Below are 21489 nucleotides of genomic sequence, written 5' to 3' on the forward strand. Positions count from 1 at the left end.
CCATTGGCTTGGAAATGTTCATTTCCCCAATATTACAGCAGACTCAATTTCACTGATGAACTCAAATGAGTGGCTGTTGCCAAGAGTAATCCCATTTCTTTCAACCCTCCACCCCCATTCCTGCATACCTGGCTGGCTACCACTCAGCTCTTGGATGACTACAGCTCATCTGGCCTCTCACTGTCAAACTGATTTAATCAGCGAATCTGGGGGGGGAAGCTTTCCAAGGGGCAGGAAGAAGAGTGGAAAAGAGGTCAATTCAGTTCTCCTTACAAACCTTCAAACTGTTCTTGTAGGCTGAGTCAGCTCAGCGAGGGCTCCAACAAATGCCACTTCCAAAGCTGGGGAAGCAGTGGGAATGAGGCAGAGTGGGTGAGAAATGGATCACAGTGCTGTCAGATTGGTTAAGGTTGGCTTTGGGAGTTGGAAGGGAAGTACTTACAAAGGCAGGTAGGTTGTCCAAAGAGATGGTGAAAACATTTTTACCAAATTTGAAGAATAGGTCAGCATCTTGGGCTGCACTAGGTGCCAACACATTGGAGGTAAGCCTGCCTTTCCAGTCAGCACTAGAGAGACATCTGGAGTGCTGAGTCCAGTGCTGGACCTCCTGCTAAAAGAACTGCATGAAAATGCTGGAGAGAGTCCAAAGGGCCACTAATGATTCAGGCATTGGAATATCTGTCACACTGGGACAGACAGAGCTGGAACTGCTCAGCCTGGGAAAGAGGAGGCTTGGAGTGGATCCAATCAGTGTGTATAAGTACCTGATGGGAGGGTGGAAAGAAGACTCAGACAGACTTGTCACAGTGATACCCAGAGAGAACAAGAGAGGTAGTAGATACAAACTGAAATTAAGGAAATTCCACCTGGACATCAGAAAGTGTGTTTTTACTCTGAGGGTGACTGAGCATTGGCACAGGCTGCCCAGAGAGGTCGTGGAGTCTCCATCCTTGGTGGCATTCAAAACCTGACTAGACATGGTCCTGAGAAACCAACGGGGATGGAATTAAGCAATTTTAACAGGTCCCTTTCAACCTCACCCTCTCTACAATTCTGTTAGTCTGCAGCCTAGCGTGGCTCATCGTTTAAGGAGGGCAAGCTGTTCAACAGCAAATCAGAAGAAACCCAGATGTTTGCAAAACGTCCACAGCATTGGAAATACACTTGGCCACATGTTTTCCCAACCTGACCTGAACCAACATCCCAGCATGACACCAGTGATTAGGCTGTTGCTGAGCATGGAGCCCTGAAACGACTTGTAGGTTACCCCATCTTGGAAACTTGAGATTATAAGGCAGTAAACTGGGAGATCAAGAGAGAATACTTTTTAAGCTTTTCTCCCCAGTTTGTTAAATAGCTTTATAACTTGCCTATCACACAGAACTAATTCTCACACCTCTCCCACTGGACATGCTATTCTTTACTTTTCAGTCTGAACTTCAGTGAACCTACAGCAACTGCTGAGAGTTTTCTTTTCAGGAGAGGTACAGTAGGATAATAGACACAAAAGGTCTACAACATGCTAATTAATTATTTTCCCTAAGGATCTACTACTGTACTTTGATGAGCCTGTAGAGCAGCATAAAGCACCTGGATACTTAATTTTTCTTTGTGATTATTCATTCCATTCAATGTATCACCAGAAATGTACAAAGCTCATTTAAATATTATTATGAGGCTGCAGAGGGTGCTCCAACACTGCTTATAGACAGTTTCTATTCAATCCCCATATTCCCCAGCAAATCCCTCATTGATTTTTCAGAAGTAATTAGAATTTGGAAATAATTTTGGAGGCAAGTTAAGAATAGACTTCTCCTAACACTTTATTTTATTCTGAGAGAAAAGTGATATGAATCACAAAAAACCACTTTTTTTTCCCCTCCAACAGAAGGTGTTATCAGTGGAAATAACATCAGGAAGGTAGCATTTCTCCATAATGCTGCCTTTTTCCTGCACACAAGACACGAAGTACTGAATTGCTCCACATGGATCTAATGGACTGGGGAATGAGGAAAGCAGACACACAGGTATGGAAATACATCATATAATATCATCACCCATACTGCTTTCAAGTTGCTTAAACAAGTAACCTCCCCAGAAGCAGCTTCTGCTGCTTTAAGAGTAGCTCCTCCACACCAGCAAAGCTTGCAGCTCTTTTTGTCACCACTCAACACCTCTGTGAAGTGGTGCAGAGCCACTCAGTGTAATGCAGTGACTTGTGCAGGCCGAAAGCAGGAATACCTCTACTTGTGTATCCCAGATCTTACTCCTCTATTTAGCTGTGGAGAAGTTTTATTTGCTAGCTTTCAAAGCAGGCAAAGTGCAGAGTAATTAAAAAAAAAAGTTATTTTGGCTAAAAGTAAATTTAATAAGGATTTGTATTCTCCTCTTTCTTACAGGTTTTTAAATCTCATTCCAGTAAGCACACAGTGAAAAATATTACAGTATCTGACAATACTGTCATTTCAATATATTAATTCCAAGCCAGCTGATGAAAATTAAATACAGGGTATGCTTTTAAAACATTTTAAATTACTTTTTTTAAATGTTTAAATAGCGTACTTAGCTGATCCTTCCCTCTACTGGCTCTAAGACCCAATTAGCAAGTTCTAGGCTTGACAATTCATATACAGAACTTGAAACAGAGAACAGATACACTAAACATACAACAGAGCATTAACCAAATACTTTCACAGTTCTTTTTGGTAAGAACAGTTGGCTCAAAGCAGCGTGTAGTTCAAGAACAAACCCCCTGCCCTTTACACAGCTCATTGTCTTGCCTCGCTACTTCTGCAGAGCTTTGCTCCCAGCATTACTATCTGTGCCTCTGTCACTGCAAGATTACTTGCATTAACATTTTATACACGGTCTGAGCCTTAAAATCACCTAAAAATAACTTTGGGTGAGCTTGTTTTATGCTAAAGAATTGAATCAGAAGTTCAACACTTAGTCCCACGTAACTTCACCTGGGTTTCAGACTGGCCTCGTCATTTAAGAAATTAACACCTCTCATACAAAAAAAGAGCAATAGAATAGGTGCAGTCTGGGTTAGGGCTTCATTTCACCAGTCTTTATATTATGACTAGAACATTATGAATAGAAAGGCACAAGCACTAAAGACACTGAAGATGCAACTCTATAGTTGGTACAAGGTAATATAAATATCACACTGCCACCAAAGGAGTTTGTGCTGCCCCTCTCCTCCAGTTAGCTGATAAATGACTGAAAAATTATATAAACAGAGCGAGTAAGTTTCCACCTGTGTTAGAAAGTAGATCCAGTGCAAGACTCTGCCACACAATTTCCAACAGGAGGGAGTTAAGACAGAAGCACACAGTCACAAGCTGAAGCACCAGCTGAGCACCAGCAGCATTCCTGCACTTCCTCTACTGTCCTGGTTGATTTAAAATTCACAAGGGGAGCACACAAAGACTCCTGACAGGAGTCAGATATCCTGAAAATTGGAGACGAGCAAATACATCTCCCTTTGCTCCAAAGGGATCGCTACTGCACTAATCCATTGGACCATATCTCACTTTACAGAAGTTTTAGGTCATTATTGCAATAGTAAAGTTGCCTAATAAGCAGTAAAAGAAGGGAGTCAAACAGTATGTAGTAACAGAGTTAAGTAACTAGAGTGTGATACAGGGTAACTAAAACCCACATCCTATCACGAGTTTGTAATTAACAGGTTCAAAGCGTAAGACTAGTCATTAGTGATAATATTTTTATCCAACTCTATAAAACCTATACCCCTCACAAGTGGCAGCATTTAAGAGGCACTTCTAACTCCAGTTTTACTATGCAACATTTGGCACATCAGCAACTTGATTCCACACAAACCAAACAAAATACAATATCTGTAAGGAAAATACCCCACCTCAGTGAAATGGGTTTTCTGTACTTTGTGCATTTGAGGACTCACCAACGTCTATGGACTTGGAAAACACCCTCTCCCTCCAAATTACAGAAGCATTTCAGTAGAAGGAAACCCTTTTTCCCTCCCCTCAAAAGCTTCGCAAGTAAACGTAAGCCAATGATTTTACCACGAGGGGGAGATGAGAAAGAAGTGACTGGAGGGATGGTTAGTGAGGTTTAAAGATGACTAATTAACAGTTGAAAATCACCATTACCTATCTCCCATATGTTCTCATTTGTAAGCAAGAGTTGGACACTGAATCTAAACATATGGCAACAGTAAGTTGCACTCCAATCTTTGAATAGCAAAGTACATACAATCTGGTCCATTGCATCAGCTGTAAAATGTTATTGCAGGGTAATCTAAAAGGAAAAATAATCTCATATAAAGTAGTGGATAGAAAGAAGTGGCAAATGAGGAACAAAATGGTTGAGAAACGCCCAAATAAAGCTCTTCTGGCTAGTTTGGCTATTGGCTTACATTCAAGTGCACCAAATAACCTCATCTCACCCTCATGCCTCAGTCCCCCACTCCAAAGACAGGAAGAATGACTATTTGTATTTGAAAGACGCACAGATGATACACAGGTTTTGGATCACACACAACATGCAGGCACACATAGATAGATATATAGAGAGAGAGAGAAAAAGAAATAACTATAAAAAGAGCTGGAACCAACCTCACAACATTTCAGTGCTTGACCTGACTGATAACAAATGACTGGGTTTAAGCAAAAATTGTGCTTAGCTTTCTTAGAGTAAAACTAATGTTTCCAGGAGAAAGGTTGTCACCTATCAACTCTTCAGGACCGCTCATGAAGTATTCCTTATGACAATCTTACACAGTTTATAATTTCTCAAAAAGTATGAATTTATATCTAACAGACACAATTTTTTCAAAACTAATCAAAAAGCTTATTATGCACTGATCAAGTCAGATGAAATTAAGCAATGGACAACCTCTTTGATTCAGGCAGGAAACAACTGGGCACCTTTAATTCACCAACACTGATTTGTTAACATCAGAACAGGAGATCACATATATATATACACACACACATATATTACACCAAGAAATTAACAGAACATTTATAATACAGAAAAAAAATTGTTCTAATTTTTTCCCACTGAAAAGAATGTCATGGCTTTTAAAAGATGCATTCATTTTTGAAAAAGTTGCATCCCAGTTCTATATCTAAAACTACTTTAAAACTCAGAGGTAAGTTATTTTAACATTAACTTATTTGTTTCTTGTTATCAGCTATACACAACAACTGCCTACTAAGAAAGTGCTAAATAGTTACTCTTAAACTGCAACAGGAAAAGAAGAAATGAATTGAAAAAACAGCTACAACCTAAGGCTAAGGCTTCCTTAAAGAAACTAATTGTCAAAGGAAATAGTGTGGTCAATTGAGAAAATATAACTTTAAAAATAAATAGATAAAAACATTAAAGTGTCAATGGGATATAGGCTCTAAAACAAAGATATGTGCTTACTTGTCTCTTCTAGAGAGAGAAATGAAGAGAAAAAGAGCCTTTCTACTTCAGTCCCTGTCTTCCCACTGTCATCACGACCATCAGGTCCACAATTTGTCAAGAATCTTGAATGAAATCAAAAGGGAAAAAAATTTGTATCAAGTCCGCAATTATGTACAAAACACCACCAAAAAAATCTAGGTGGAAGTAATGATAGGGAAACAGAAGGCACTGCAAGCAGTGAACTCAAGTTTTGGACACAAAAGTATGATATAACCTAAGGAAAAAAGACCCACAAAAACAAACAAACAAACAAAACAAACAAACAAACAAAAGAACCACAATTAAAAAAACAACCACAAAATCAAATACCAGTCTTACTGAAAATATTTGCTGTGGATATAACAGCTTCCTCAAATACACTCAGTCAATTACTTCAACAAAACTGTTAGCAAAGAAATTATCAAAATACAGTAAAACTAAAAAGAACCCAAAACCACTCCTCCATACAGTAACTTCAAAATACCACCACAATACCTGAAACCAGACTCTCCAACATGAACACATCAGTTCTCAAGAAAATGTTCACTAATCAGTTCAACATCAAGAAATCAGCCAAATTAACAATTACACCAGTGAGAACCTGCCAGTACACAACATGCACCTTTTAACATGAGGTACATTAACCAGCCTCCCCACTTCCAGTCATTTGCTGCTGATTGTGACATAACGTTCTTATGCTCAACTTCACACAAAAAAACCCTCAGATAACTATGCAGTGCACAGGAAGACCATTCCTTGAAAGAACCCACTGCTACCTACAACCTACAAACCTCCAGATCCGTCCAAACTCGCCACCAGGAATATCTGTATGAAGTAGAAGCAGACTTACAGAAAAATCAGTGCAAAACCCATGTTTTTACAGCCACACAACAAGGCCTATGGGTACACTTGCAAGAACACAGGGTGCTTCACCCATGGCACCACATGTCCTTAGAGGACCTACACTCATGTGACCACCGTGTTCCAGGATGAACATGCACCACTCATCACCAAGGGACACAGAAACGCCTCGTTACCATTCCCACTTCATCTCTTACGCCTCAGTGAGGACCTGCAAGATTCCTTAAAACACAAAGCAAAACAAGTCATGGGTACCAGATGAGATATGAAGGCCCTTTACATTTCTGCCTGCTTCTTACACCATATTAACTCTTCCTTACTCTACAAGGGCTTCTATCCACATTGCACCATAAAAAGACATGACTTCTATTGCATCAAGATATTTCTGTAGGGCTGTTGACCAGAGCAGGTACACTCATCCAGCTTTATAAAAAAATACCTTGCAAAAAAACCATTAAACGTTTAACAATGCAGGCACTTGCTTTGAGAAGTTTGGAGGGCTTCATAAGAAGAATGCTGATATGTTCTCATTTGCATGGTAAGAGCACATACACTTGAGCAACTGGACCAAGACAGCAATGAGAAATTTCTGCCTGGAGATTGGTGCTTACAGAAGCAGAATTAGAGAAAGACATTAATATGAGAGCCCATACCATTCCTCAAGAAGTTTACTGGATGACAAACATCCCAAAGCCACTTACAGACAAATACACAAGACCCCTTTCATGCTCAGCTCCTTTCATGGCAGGAAGCAATAACCTGAATAAACCGGGGTTTTGAACATCTGATGAACCTCAGAACATCAGGAAACGTTTCCTACTTTAAAGGGTTTACAAAGGAAGGTGAGAATTAGAAGAATGCAAAGCAGAAATGCAGAACACCCTGAGCATCCGGTTAGTTTAGCTTCAACCACCTATAATTCTCAGAGATCAAAGTGCCATTTGAAGGCAGGAATTAACACATTCCAGCATAAACATCACCCCAATTTAAATTAACCCATGTTCCACTTTAAAATAAAGAGCACACATTTTGAAAGACTACAAGAGTCCTCCTCCCTTTTTCCTCCCTCAAACGTTTCTATGCCAAGTGTTTTTGTCAACCCCATCTTCTTCACCTGCCTTCTCCAGTGTCCTTTTCCCCACTTGCTTTCCTTTCATTCATTCACCCAGCGTGGTGTACCTGGAACCAGCTTGATGCCCACTCTTACATTATTTATTCTGAATGGCTTTTAAAGTGTGAGTAAAGACCCTGAGAGAGAATTAAAACAAGATTATGGCCTACCAGGACAGAGCAGAGCAGAGGCAGCCCCTATGTGATGTGCTCAGAGGTCAACTCTCCTTGCTGTAGATTGTTACACAATTCCCCAACCTCACTGCAGAATCCTGTTTCCTTTCTTAATTCAGTCCCTGTCAATCAGCTTTTCAGAGCGATCAAAAGTGATAACAGTACAGGGAGGACAGAGTGGTGATTGTAGAGGAATCAGAGTAAGAACGACCATCGATGGGATCAGAAAGAGGAATTCACAGGCCAGAGGCCTGAGAAGTAATGGAAAAAGCCACTGACTACTGGGGAGACAAGAAGAAAACTCCTACAGCCTGCAGGGTAGAGTAGAAATACTCAGACAGGATGTAATAAGTCTGACCCACATAATCAAAATAAATAAATAAGAGTAAGACCTTCCAGTTACATCAGCAAACTATACTGAGGTGGGAATGCTGCATCTTTGAGTTGTGCAAACATTCTGCCTCCCAGAAAACCTCACTCTTTCCTATATCCTAAATCTAGACCTCTAGAAAGTGCATTACAGTCTCTGTCACTCACCTGTTTTCAAATAGCAGGCACTGACACTGCCTCAAAGGAAAACCATATTCTATTACACTGAGCTGTCCACCAGACACAGGCTGAGTGCTCTGCTTTCAGCTGACTTCGGGAGAGCTCCAGTTTATAGGATTTAACAGCCTCAGCCAGCATGGAACGCAGCAGCTCACTTCCTGAATGCAAGCAGGGGGCACATGGCCATGACACCAACCATCTCCAGCTTGGCATTTTAGATACAATAAATATTTGGAATATTGTGTACTTTCAAGATGAAAACAAAGACTCAGCTGAGAACAGGTAAGACAGACTCCAATTTAGCAGCATCCTCCAGTTAAATGACCAAGCTGGAGGAACTTGCTCTTTCACATGCACCATGAAGGTGGGTCCATCTTTAAACATGAGCCAAACAAACATACACACCCTTCAATTATTTATTTTTAACACCATTATTTAAAAATAGTTTTACTGAATTAATTTAAATCAACGTTGCTAGCACAACTGCCAGAAAAGTAGATCATCATAACTGTTAAAGCAGTTAAATGAAGCACGTCAACAGCATTTCCACTATTTTTCAGTTAGTTCAGTAAGAAAATATTCTTCTGTCACCCAATGCTGAGGATATTTTTGGTGAATTTTTTTGTTTTGTCATTGCTCTAAAATAACCTAGGAGGAGTGCATTGCAATCTTTAAGAAACAATTTTTTCTAGATTCTGTGAAGTACCATCACACTGAAGAAGCAGAGGAGCAGAATCTAAAACATCCAAATCAAGTTTCCAAGAGAAAAAACAGAAGATAGTCCGCAGGACAAGGGACACATCAGGTTACCCCACTGGTTGTTTGAAAAAGTTTCTAATGAAAATGCCTGCTTCACTGGGCTCAAACTCAACTTTAAGCACTGAGAAGCCAATAGTCATTACGGAGACCAGAAGTATGAATGAACTGAAAAACTATTAGTCACTTTAGGGAAAAGTCTTCATGAGATTTTGAATTATAAGGGTACAATCTGTAGCTTGGCAAACTTCTATGCTGCAGACAACCGTAAGTTTTTTTAAAAAAAGCCCAGAAGAAATATCAATTTCTATTCACCTCATCATTTTTCCCTAGGCACCTGTCATAGGACAGAGATAACCACCAGACATCACACCAGGCTAGATGAACCCATCATCTGATACGCAGTGACTCTGCTCACAGCAATCCACATCAAAAACAATTTCGCAAGGTGTGTATGTATTCCACAACAGAGCAATTAAAAACAGCCAAGCAATTCCCTTAATAGACAACTGCAATAGTTACCTACTTCCCTTCTTCAGGCACAGGTAAAACCAAGGCTAAGAAACCATATGACTGCAGGTAATTGTCTTCATTTAGCTGCAGTGCTACGATACATCAGCGAAGAATTATTGGTTCCCACACTTGTGTTCAAACCACTAGATGGTGCTTCTAAAATGAAGCAATTCACAATGCAAAACTCTGAATAATGCATGATGATTTATAAGTTGCCTTCCTCAGGACTGTTATCAATAACACTGATTAATGTAGTTAAATAGCTGCAGCCTCTGATCAGAGAGGGGCAATAAGAATAATTACGCAGATAACTGAGACCAAAGATCTGATCGTTAAAACAGTGGCTTTTCAAATACCCAGTAACAGCTCTTTCCCCAAGTCAGAGAAACTCCTCAATCTTCTGTCTCGTAAAGTCATTAGTTGTTAATATAAATATTGCATTAAATAATAAATTTTGCTCCCAAACTGCTATGCCCAAAGGGTTTGAATACTGTATAGCACCTGTCAAGAGAAACTTTAAGTTATAAATAGCATTTACCTCTTCTTCCACTCTCCATGCTAAGATATTTTTCCTGAGAGTAAACTCGCTCTACTTCTCTTTTGAGAAGAGCAACCCTTCCTGTTTAAGATTTAGAAATCATACCTGAATTAAGATGTTACCTGTTTTCCATCTATCACTGGTAAATCATCCTTCCTTTTTCATCCACTCTCCCAAAACCAGTACCAATAGTTGCCTGGCTATTCCAGAAGCTTCGTCCTTTTCATTTCTGACCGTTTCCATCCATCAAAACCCTGCTTAAAATAATTCTCTCTCTTCCTGCAGCTCATTCTACTGACCCAATTTTAAAAATGCTTTTTGCAGTATGTTAAGCACAGTTGACTGTGTAATTTTTTGCTATCTTCCACTCTTCCAAAGTTCAAACTTCTATTAATCTTTAAAGATCTCTTACTCTTTTTCTACTTACAAACTTTTCCTACAAAAAAATCCTACAAACGTGTTTCTACTCTTACTGTAAAAAAAAAAAAAAAACCAACCAAAAAAACACAAACAACCAGTTTTAACTATTTTCAATTGTATTTCTCATCTTTTACTTCTTGGAGTCAGCTCTGCCATTAAGTAACCCTGACAACACTGCTGAGAAAGATGATCTCTGAGGATCTCCTGCATTACTTTGCACAAGAAGTGTTAAAAAAAAGGTAAAAAAAGTCCTAGGCGAGTGTTGAACATTAAAAGCTGTACATAAGGTAATCTGATTACTTTAGGGGTTTGCCACTGGCTCTCACTTTTCTACTTTAGGTGATTGCTCTTGATCCCCTAGGCAAGGTCTCTTCATCTTACTTGCATGAAATCTTCCAAGATACCCACTTACTATCTATTGTTTTAAGCCTCTTTTTTAAATTAGCATACCTATCTATTGTTCAAAGTCCTTTAACAACTATTATTAGCAACAACTATTACTAGCTATGGCTTACTTTCGTATAAATGCAGCTAAGAAGATCCCTAAAATAGTAAGAAAAAGGCACTGTGCACAAACCCAGAAATGAGCCTTCTCCAAGAACCTGCCATTCCACTTATCCTTAAATGCTATTTCTGATCACAGAGCACCACTGCAGACACATTAACAGGCTGCAAGAAGCTCTTGTGTTGAAGATGTATCAGCTAATCCAGCTGCAGAAAGCAATGATCAGATTCAAGAAAAGAAACCGATGAACAGTATTTCGAAACAAACGCCCAGGAAGAAAACGACTACAATTCTGAGCATCTCAAGCACTCCAGGGGGAGAAGATGCACAGCCTCTGAAGGGTGTGAAAGAGCTCTGCTGAGTACCCACTTGTCAGTAAGTGTTCACTCCTAGCTACAAGCTGGGGCCATTTCCTTCCATCTATCTTCACATCTCCGTGGTAGTTAGGCTGGCTTTTATTTAAAGCAGGCACTGAGGGCACAGCTGCACTTCGGTCAGTCTTAGAGGAGAGAGGTGTTAAAAAACACACCTACAAAACCTCCAGGCTTTATGCAAGCCTTGGGAGCACCTTTAACTGGGGCAGTGCATTCACAAAGCACTATCTTGACTACCAATAACTATGAATTTTGAGTGAATTACAGGAACATAGGAAATTCTTCAACATTTACTGATAGACGTTTACATTTACAACGCGAAAGAAACTAGGAGCAAATAAATAGGCTAATGAATGCAAATTGAAATAGCAAAATAGAAGGGAAGATCTCATAAAAAAAATTTTAAAAACCCCTAGCTTTTGTCCCCCAGGTAAAAATTTATTCAGAGATGTAAACACAAAGCAAGCAATATTTTGGAAAAAAAGATATAAGTATGAAAAATAAACATACACTGAAGATGTTTCAGTCTGTTTTCCTAAGCAGATTAAAAACATATTCAAGTTGTGGTTAGAGACAGACTTTTTTTTCCTCCATCAAACACTTAACAGCTCTTTCAAAACACAAATAAACATGAGCTCAATTCAAAGCAGGTATCCCTGTGAGCTAGTTACCCACGCATTTTTTCAAGCCAGTCTACAGATTTAAGCTGCAACATTCACAGAAATTATTCTGAATTCTTTGGATATCAAATGTATTTCAAAACTCTGCTGAACCAGTCCATTTGTATTTTTACTGGATGCTCAGATCTGCCTGGGAGCGTGTTCTGACCGGACACCTGTGGAATGCTCCAGCAGCAGACAATACAAGATAAGAAATTCCCTGAACTGACAGGAAATATTTCTATTATATCTGTGCATACAGACGAGTATTTTGATTTAGAAGGGATCATTCTTTGTCTCAGGAAGGTGGCAGTGCCTGGGAAGCCTGCAGTGTGTCCCGAGGTCAAACAGAGCAACTGTTGTTCCAGCAGTGTGCTGCAATTCAAGAACACTGTTGCTTCAAATCACCCATTTTCTCCTGGTTCAAGAGCAAACACCTGCCTCCCTCCAAAAACTTCGCGCCTTGAATCCGCAGGCCCCGGAAGCAAAACACATCTTACAGACAACATTTTAAAAATTAAACAACAATCGATGTGGCACAGGAGGCTGGAAACAAAATCCCGTCTCTGCTCTGTCTCCAGTACATCAGTTAGCAGTCTGCGCCCTACCAGCTCTACAGATCACGTCACTGCTATTTATTTCATTCTCTGGTTACCTCCACCCCTGGCATTTGATCCGGTTTATTACAATCTGGCATATCAGCATACCTGAATAGAGCCGGACAGGAAGACTGCACCGTGCTGTTCCAGTGACATGCTCGCAACATTAGTCAAGGCTTTCCACTTCCTACACCCACATTTTCTCTCCCATTCTTGATACGTTCAAACAGACGCAGCAGTTACCAAGTAAATATCCCTGCCTCAATGCAGGTCCCTGCATCTTACAGTAATTGATGATTATCCTGAGAGTTTTGTGATTCCATCTTGTTACGCGCTATCTGTTCTCTCCCATTTCACCGTCTCCACCATTTACAAAGATTAAACTGAATTAATTTACATATTTTGGGGTTGGGTTTTCGGGTGGATGAATTATGAAATAGTTCCCTTGGGATTAAGCTAAACCACATATTCAGGTTTCTGAGCAGGCTGTACTGCGAATTTGCTGCACTCTGATGTCATCCCCCACTGCCTTCAAAAGTATCTCTGAATGGCCATCAAAGCTGTAGGCCCAATGCCCAGTGCCATCAAAATCTGCTGCCATGCACAAGTCCTGTTATATGACAGTAGGATCTGGAATACTTCAGAAGCAGCATTCCCCACCGCTGGGAGCAGCAAAATCTGACTGATACAATGTACCTGTCATGCTTAGTACCTAATAGAGGATTACAAGTAAGTAACAAAAGTCATGAGGGGTGATAGCCCCCACCAGAATAATTATTCAGGAAAGTCATCTTTAAGATGCAGTATATTCAAAACAGCCTATGGAACCCATTAACCTTACGGGAAGGAATCTTAAGGATTCCTTGATGCAATACAAAAGTAGTACAACCAGGAAAGGTACAGCCTCCAAATGTGAGCTCCTCCATCTTACAGTCTATCAAAGAAGTGCCGTTCTAACTTCTGTGTATGTAATGACACTACCCACACTGATTCAGAAGGGACACCAGGAAAAACACCTGTTTCTGAAGCTACCACAGTTTGCCAGCAGCCCATTCTGAATACCAGAACAAAAACTGTCTACGAAGCCAATGAAACTAACAAAAACTGTTGGCAAAGAAACCTTAAATATACAACAAAAAGGACTTGGTGCTGGTTTTAAATTAACAGTAATAGATGTTACTAATTTATGAGGTCCACTGTCATGCAACAGGCTTGAAAAGTTCCTTCATCAGAGAGGTCCCATAGAGCTATAATCATACATTGCTTGATGCAGACCCTGAATGCTGAACACACACCATACAACAAACAGACAGTATATTAATAAGTAAATTTCATCACAAAAAGATGAAATCTCCATTAGAAAGAAAAATAACGTGAAATCTAATGAGTTTTGGTTAAAAAAAACAGTGACAGAAGCGATGAATGCAATGATTTTTCCTGCATTTAAGAATACCAGTATTTCTTTCTGTTCATTAACTGTTCCTCTCTTATTTTTTTCCCTGGTATAAATCAAAAACAAATAACAAAGTTTAATGAAAGCTACCTATAATTTGTTACTATATTTTCAGTTACTTAATCTCTACATTATTTTCCTTTAAGCTATTAGCAGCAACATCAGACAAGTCTGTATTCTTCAGCAGTACCCAGAATTATGACTACATACAAAATCCATAAAGCCAGCATAATACGAACTTTTATTTTGCAGAATTGCCTCGAGTTTTTTTTGTTTTGTTTTGTTTTTTTAACTGCAACACACTGGCCAAAAGGACTGAGTACATAGGAGATTTACTGAGAAAAATCTGAGGCTTTAGTCAGGAAACTGAGACTTAACATCATTACTGATATTAAAGCATAAGGAAAAAATGGGCGATAGTGAGAAACAGGGACAAAAATTAAATGAGTTACTTCATAAAGTGAATGACTATACTGACTGCTGTGATGTCTGGACAATAAAAAGGATGCTATAGGCGTTCAAAACCAGCAATGCCCTTCATTTACAACCCGAACATCACATGCGAGACAAGATCACTCTCCAGACAGTTGTTACTTAACTCGTGCCAGAGGATGGTAATTTCATTACAAAGCAAACTGCGATTCTTGGACTCCTTCCAAGAATTTCAAAGCGAGAAGGGCAGAAAATAACACACCTACAGAAAGCACCGTTCAATAAACCTCTTTAACTTAAAAAGTTCTCGGGTGCGCACCCGGGCAGCGTTCGCAGCACCGCGGAAGCGCTCGCAGTCTCGCCGGCTCCGCGCAGCGCACCCGGGCAGGGCCGGGCACCGCGGGCAGCCCCGCGGAGCGGGCACAGCCCCGAGCCCGCCCGGCCGCGCTCCCGCCGGGCCGGACCCGCACCGCGGCTGCCGCTCTGCTTTGTCATCCCCCGCCGCAGCGGGCGAGCCGCTCCCGCCGCCGCTCCCGCAGCCCCCGCGCCGAGCGCGCCCGCCGGGACCGCCCGAGCGCCCGCGGGCTCCGCTCGCCCCGCGCGGCTCCCCCGGCGCGGAGCGACCCGCGGCGGGATCCGCCGGGACCCGCGTCCCGACCCGCGCCCGCGGGCTGAGGGGACCCCGGGCAGAGGCGCCGGGCGGCGGCGGCGGCTGCTCCGCACAGACAACTTGCCTTGGGTTTGTAGAGCCACTTTCTGAACCTGTTCATCATCACCGCGGCCGCTGACACCCCGCGCCGCCGCTGCCACGGGGGGTGCCGGCTGCCCGCCCGCGCCGCTCGGGGGACCGGGGGCGAGCCCTGCCGTGCCCGGGAGGCTCGGCCGGGCGGTCTCCTGATCGCCGCTCCCTCAGCGCAGGCAGCGAGCGGCGGCTCCGCGCGCCCCGCGCCGCCCCGACCGCCCCCAAAACATTGCGCGGCCGGCGGCGGCGCCACCCCCGCCGCGCATGCGCGGCACCGCCCCCGCGCCCGCCCCGCCCCACCCGATCGGGTGGCGGCCCCGCCCACCCGGCCACTCATTTGCGTAACGCGCGGCGGGGGGGGGGCGGGGGGGGTCGCGCGCTCCCGCGGGCCGCGCCCCTGCGCGGGGGATGCCGGGACTTGAAGTCTGTTCCTTCGTAGCCTTCTCTGCGCGCTGCGCCGCGCGCGTCCGCCCGGGGGATCGCAGGCTCCGCCCGTGCCCGCCGGCGCTGCCCGCGCACCGGCAACCGGCGGGTGGCCGGCCGCTGGCTGCTCGCGAGCGCAAACACCGGGGGGGCGCGGAACGAGCCGCTTGGCAACGGTGGCAAACAAACGCCGCCATCTTTGTCTCCCCCGCGCGGGTAGTTCCGCGCCCCCGGCCGCGCCGTCCGGCAGTGCTGGGGGCGGAGCGCGGAAGGACTACAACTCCCAGCATCCCTCGCGCGCCCCTGGCAACGGCGCGAGGTGCTGGGACCGACTGGGAACGGGGAACTGGGAGCGCCGGGAACAGCCAGGGACGGGCCAGGGAGCACCGCGGGCAGCCGGGAACGGGAGCGCCGGGAACAGCGGGAACAGCCAGGGACAGGATTGGGAGCAGCGGGGGCAGCTCGGAGTGCTGGTGTAGGGCAGCTGTGGCCGTACGTGACCCCTCCGGAAAGAAAAGCGGGTACCGTCCCTGATGTGTGAGAGTGACGGGAGCCTTGGGCAGGCTCACGGCTCCTTCACTTGTTTATTATCATGTAATCACAAATTCACAGAGCGGTTTGGGTTGGGAGGGACTTTAAAGCCCATCCAGCCCAGCCCATGGGCGGGGATATCTTCCACTAGACCAAGTTTCTCCAACCCCCATCCAACCTGGTCTTGGACACTGCCAGGGATGGGGCAGCCACAGGTTCTCTGAGCAACCTGTGCCAGGTCCTCACCACTCTCACACTGAAGAATTTCTCCCTAATATCTAATCTAAACCTGCCCTCTTTCTGTGTGGATTTTTATTATGTTTTTGTAAATGCAATAGAAAAGATCAATGGGGACTGCGTTACTCTGTGGAGGGGGTTGCTTTGCTCTCTGAGATTTTGGGCAATTAGCACACCTTGGTTTCCATTTGCTGACCCACCTTATAAATATACAACTTATTTGTAAAGGGTTTTATACAATCAATATTTAATTGTAAAGTACTACAAGAAAACAGTTTAAAAATACCATGTCACGTCAAGTAAACCACTTGCAACAGTTATGCAAAACACTGACGTTCATGCAAATTGAAATTAAGATCCAGACCACAGATGCTCGGGGTGAACATTTTCCATCTTGCTTCCTTAAGGGAGGAACGTGCTAAAAAGAGGACCTGTGTCCAGAACTGCTCTGAGTGACACTCAGCAATGCAGGAAAGTCCAGAGTAAATGAGAGTGTCAGGATGTAACCACTGGGCAGCTGTACCCTGTATTAAAACCATTGGGACAGTCGTACCCTGTGTTACTGGCCCTGTTTCTAGCACACAGCTGAGAAACACTTCGTTCCATTTTGAGCAGTAGCTGCTTGATCTGACTGAATTTTGCAGGGAGGCTTAGTTCAGCTCTTTTTAAGGACAGCTTTCATCAGAGGAAATGCAATCGCAGCCTTTCTAGGCCAGGAATGTAGGAGCGAATGTAAAACCTGAAGGAATCTTTCAGGTCTTTGAAACCAGTCCCTACAATGGTGGATAATCTTATCCTATGTAATTGCTTTCAAAATACCTCCAAGCTCCTTTGTAAGATAAGGTTAAGTCAGGTTCTCACCTCCCTTTGACTGAAATCCACAGCTGATGATGAAAGAAAATCTCTACCATTTTATACCCAGTATAAATTTATATCATTTTTATACATAGCAATTAGAGTATTCTCCTAAACGGCTGTGTGGAAATAGGGGTGCATGTCGTACCAAAAGCATTTTATTCCCAATGTGTATGTTTTAAAGCATTGACAATAAGAATAGCAGCATGTTTAAGTACAAGTGAAGTTCTGTTAAGAACTGCTGTATGTCCAGAGATCTCAAGGCATGATTATATGTCTTAGTTTTCGTATTCCAGTTTTTGGTTTTAATTATTGTTCTTTGGTGGGGAGGGGTGACTATCAGTGTGTACAGAGCATGAGAGCTCAGATTTCTTTCTGCTGTGCCAGAAGAAAAAATATTTGTCGCTGGTAGAGCTGTTGGAGCCTGAATTACGATTCAGCCTGAAGTACAGAGGTATTTCTCTCTCGCTTATCCAAAATCCCTTGTGAGTGTAAGAACCTTGGCAGGTTCTTACCTGAGAAACAAATGATTCTCAGAGGAGTGAAGAAACAGCAACTCCCCTGTGACAGAGAAACAGTGGTGCCTCTTTTTGTGTTTGCCATCCCTTGACATAATCCAGCCCTGTTTTGAGGGACTTTTTTTTTTAATTGGGCATTTTGTCTTGATCACACCAAGTAATTGAATGCCTGTATTGGACATAATCACAGACAAACTCTTTTTTCAGCACTTTAATAATTACAAGTGCTGTTTAGGCAGTTTATGTTGAGTATGGTAATGCTGAAAGGCAGAGTACAAAACCACTGTATCTGGAAATGTTATGATATCATTTTAAAGCAAGAAATTAATTATCTTTACCACAGTGGGAATGAATCATCTAGATCAAGCATTCTTTTCTGGCATGAAAATATGATGATATATAAGATACAAGAGCTATTTTCAAAAACATACTTTATTTTCACCACTGAAATCACTTTTGTGCTCTCTCTGGTTTTTTTTTTCCCATTGCTAAACCAGATTAATGACTTTCAGGCCTGATCATTGCTGTCGTTGGTCTTTCATACACCACCACATGTGCATGAGTAGGAACAAATGCATTGTGGTTCTTGTCATGTGAACATTAAAATCGAGGTAACCAGTCCTACACAAAGTCAGACATACGAGTGAGACATCACTGGAGATGGACAGAGTCCAGTCATTTCATAAACAAACCACCAAACATAACGAGCACCCACCTGCTGAGCCTTCGGAAACCTTGACAGTGACCCAGACAACTGATGTGACTGTGGCCCAGTTACTGATCAACACTGTCTCATTGCTTCCTTATAATTCCTCTCTCATCCTGTTCTCTTGTTTTGGAGAAATAGGTTGTTAACAGCAACATGTGATGAGATTTAAGACTAAAATTTTGCTTTCTGTTGCGTCTCACTGGGAAGAGCCGTGTGTTAAATAGGACCTGTATGGCACACAGGCAAAAATTCATGCTTTTCTCTAAAATTATCTTTAGTTATATTTTGTCAAATAGCCTGGCACAGGTTATTTTTGTCAAATACCTACCCATTTAGGTATCATCCTAAAGATATTTTCAGATGTTTACAGAGTAAGAAATATGTAATATTGTTGAAATATGTAAGAAATATGTATTTTATTTTATTGATGTTTGTACTGTATTTTCATTTCTCCTGTTAGCTGTTCTGAGTAATTGTGATTTTGAAGCTTGACCTAAATGTTCTCTTCTGTGTTCCTGCAGTATTTTCTGTATGAGCCTATCAACATACATTATGCCACAACTGAAGGGAGGCATGAAAAATTAAATATTTTCTGTATTTATAGGATTCTCCATGGTGAAGATGGTCAGATACAGAGAACTTATTGCAATAATAGTGCAACAGCTTGATAAGTTTAAGCCTGAAAATCAGAACATGGAGGATTTCTTGAATGAATCAGCTGTGATGTTGCAGGTATATTAAGTTTCAGTTCATCTTATATAGCTTACTTTGTTTTACTATGTGATTTTAAATGTTAAGATATCTCTTTTCTAACATTTTGTTGTAACTTTCATTGATTTTTCTTACAGTGACATTTTTCATTCATAAGGCAGTAAAGATCAGAGTGGTTAAAAAACTGCTTGGATAAAAACAAAACAAAAAAACAAACCAGGAAAGCAACAACCTTCTAAAATGGATCTGACAGTGATAAGGAAAACTTCTGTTCCACTTCTGACTAAGCTGTTCGGTAGTTTCTTATTCCTTTCTTCCTTCCACACAGCGGTTTCTGGCAACCCCACCCATTTGTATGTACAAATGCAGTTCAGAAGCTGACTGACAGGATCAGCTACTCTTGCTTTGAGGACATAAGTGACTGTCAGAACAGTGGCATAGAAGGAAAGTGGCAGTAAATCAACTACCCGATTCTAATCTAATACTGCAAGTAACCAGACCACGATTTGCCAATATGTAGCTGTAGTGGCTGAAGCAGTTCCCATCCTTTCCTGACCATAGTCTGTCACCTCTTCCCGTCTCTTTGTCCCCCGTGTTGCCCTGACTTGTGCTGAGGCAGCTACTGATTGAATCAGCTTTAGAAAATCACTAAGGGAAGACAGTGATATTGTTTAGAGTGCTTTGTGTTATCAAACGACACTGTTGGAGCTCTGATTCCTCACTGCCGTGAAGCTCCAGTGCTCATTTCTACTTCTGACAATAAGGTCTAAACCATTTCTATTCCTGTTAGATGGTCTTTTGCACTGATTTTGCATAAACACAAATGAGTACAAGAATATAAAATTATAGAGGTGTGATGTGAAAACCAGAGGCTGAGGCAGTGGCTCTGTACACATTCCTTGGGTTCTTGCTTTCTTAAACAGTTTCCACTCAGACCCCTATTTTCTGCCTCTGCCTTCCTGCCTTGTAGTACTGCCATAACCCTTTGTGCATTCATATGCTGAATCAGGGAACTGATCCAGTTTCAAAATAATCACTTTTCACTGGGCAAAGAGCAGGTAAATTCAGCTACCACTGCTGCCAAAGTAAACACTTGTAAAAATGAATCTTCAGATCATTGTTCTTCTCAGCCCAGGAAAGGTGATACAAAAGAAGCCGAAACTCCATTACAGAAACATGAATTTTATAATAAATCCTTTTAAAAGGGGAAGAACAAGGAGGATAGCTGATGCCAAAGTTAAGGCAAACATCTTTCTCTGGGATAGTTTCAAGTCACTTACTACATAATAATAATCCAAGAAAGTAAAAAGTAATAAATGTGTTTACATAAAATTCATCTTTATTTCAGTACCAGATGGGTGATTATAATTGACCATGAAAAATTCACTTCTTTCTTTTCTGTTCCATAATAGGCATATGATCCTGAAAATACTGCAGCATTTTTGTACATGTGATTTCCAGGCTTGACCGCTTACCAATTAGCCAGTATTAACTGATCCATGCAGAAACTTCCTTCAGTTGGTATCCTGAATGATGCCATCACTCTAAATCCCAGACCAGATCCATGCCTGTAGGTCCCCTGCCAGCAGCACGACAAATAGCAAACCTCGTGTTGTGTCCTGACCAGACAAAACTCAGGAGGGCCAGATTCCAAGAGCACAAATCTAAATGAGTGCAAGACACAGCTCTGTGTTTATTTATTTACTTGTTAGATATGCAATATATCAGACTTTTCCACAAGTTGCTATCTTTTGTTCTGTTAGACTTTTCTAATTGGTTAGCAGTTTTCCATCCCCTAGAAGTGCAGTCACTGTCAACACTGTGTGTTTCATTCATACTGCAGATCTTTATTGTATTTGGATGTTTGATAGTCTTTGTGTCCCTCTAATGTGATATCTGAGGTGTCTTGTTTAGTTCTTTGATAACCTGTTGATGATCCACATAAAATATGCTCCTCAGCCTATTGTCTACCTTTCTGGGGTTTTTCTTGGTGAAACCAAAAATTTTGGGCTAGATTATTTACCTCAAAGTAAAAACACAGTACACACAGTCATTCCAAAATATGTTCAAGGGAGTTCAGTACCCCACTAGCAGGGGCTGCAGGAGCCACTTGTTAAGTGCCAGATCCTGAAAGTAAGTGCCTCTGACAGCCACACATTCTCACCTGAACTGCAGGGAGCAAAGGACATTTTGCAGAGCAAAACCTTCGTCAGAGCAATACAAATGTATATGTGATTGAAAGTAAACAAAATTAGTTCTTTGAAAATCTAATAAGCGAAACGAGGAGATGGCCATCCTTGGCTGATCAGAAAGGGGGGATGACATCAGTAAAAAGTAAGAAATTACAGGCAGAATGGAACTGAGTTGTGAAGCATCTTAACAGG

At 42.0% G+C, this 21489-nt stretch overlaps 2 protein-coding genes across 3 annotated transcripts in view; one reads left to right on the top strand and one right to left on the bottom strand.

The window, feature by feature from the left end:
• The window catches only part of ZFYVE28 (zinc finger FYVE-type containing 28), a 150690-nt gene extending 135355 nt beyond the window's left edge, over positions 1-15335 (bottom strand). The window contains exon 1 of the mRNA XM_050337808.1: positions 15114-15335. Within this exon, the coding sequence (XP_050193765.1) occupies positions 15114-15152 (39 nt within the window). The 5' untranslated portion in view covers positions 15153-15335. The remainder of the gene's footprint in view (positions 1-15113) is intronic.
• A 590-nt stretch (positions 15336-15925) lies between these two features.
• CFAP99 (cilia and flagella associated protein 99) overlaps positions 15926-21489 on the top strand; it is a 52173-nt gene continuing 46609 nt past the window's right edge. The window contains exons 1-2 of one of the 2 annotated variants that reach the window (XM_050338540.1): positions 15926-16036; positions 18999-19126. In XM_050338540.1, the coding sequence (XP_050194497.1) occupies positions 19007-19126 (120 nt within the window). In that variant the 5' untranslated portion in view covers positions 15926-16036; positions 18999-19006. Of the gene's footprint in view, positions 16066-18998; positions 19127-21489 lie in introns of both variants that reach the window. The other variant, XM_050338541.1, reaches the window with a different exon arrangement.

This window comes from Myiozetetes cayanensis, unplaced genomic scaffold, assembly GCF_022539395.1.
Source record: "Myiozetetes cayanensis isolate MyiCay16 unplaced genomic scaffold, myiCay2020 scf7, whole genome shotgun sequence".
NCBI classification, from domain to species: Eukaryota; Metazoa; Chordata; class Aves; order Passeriformes; family Tyrannidae; genus Myiozetetes; species Myiozetetes cayanensis.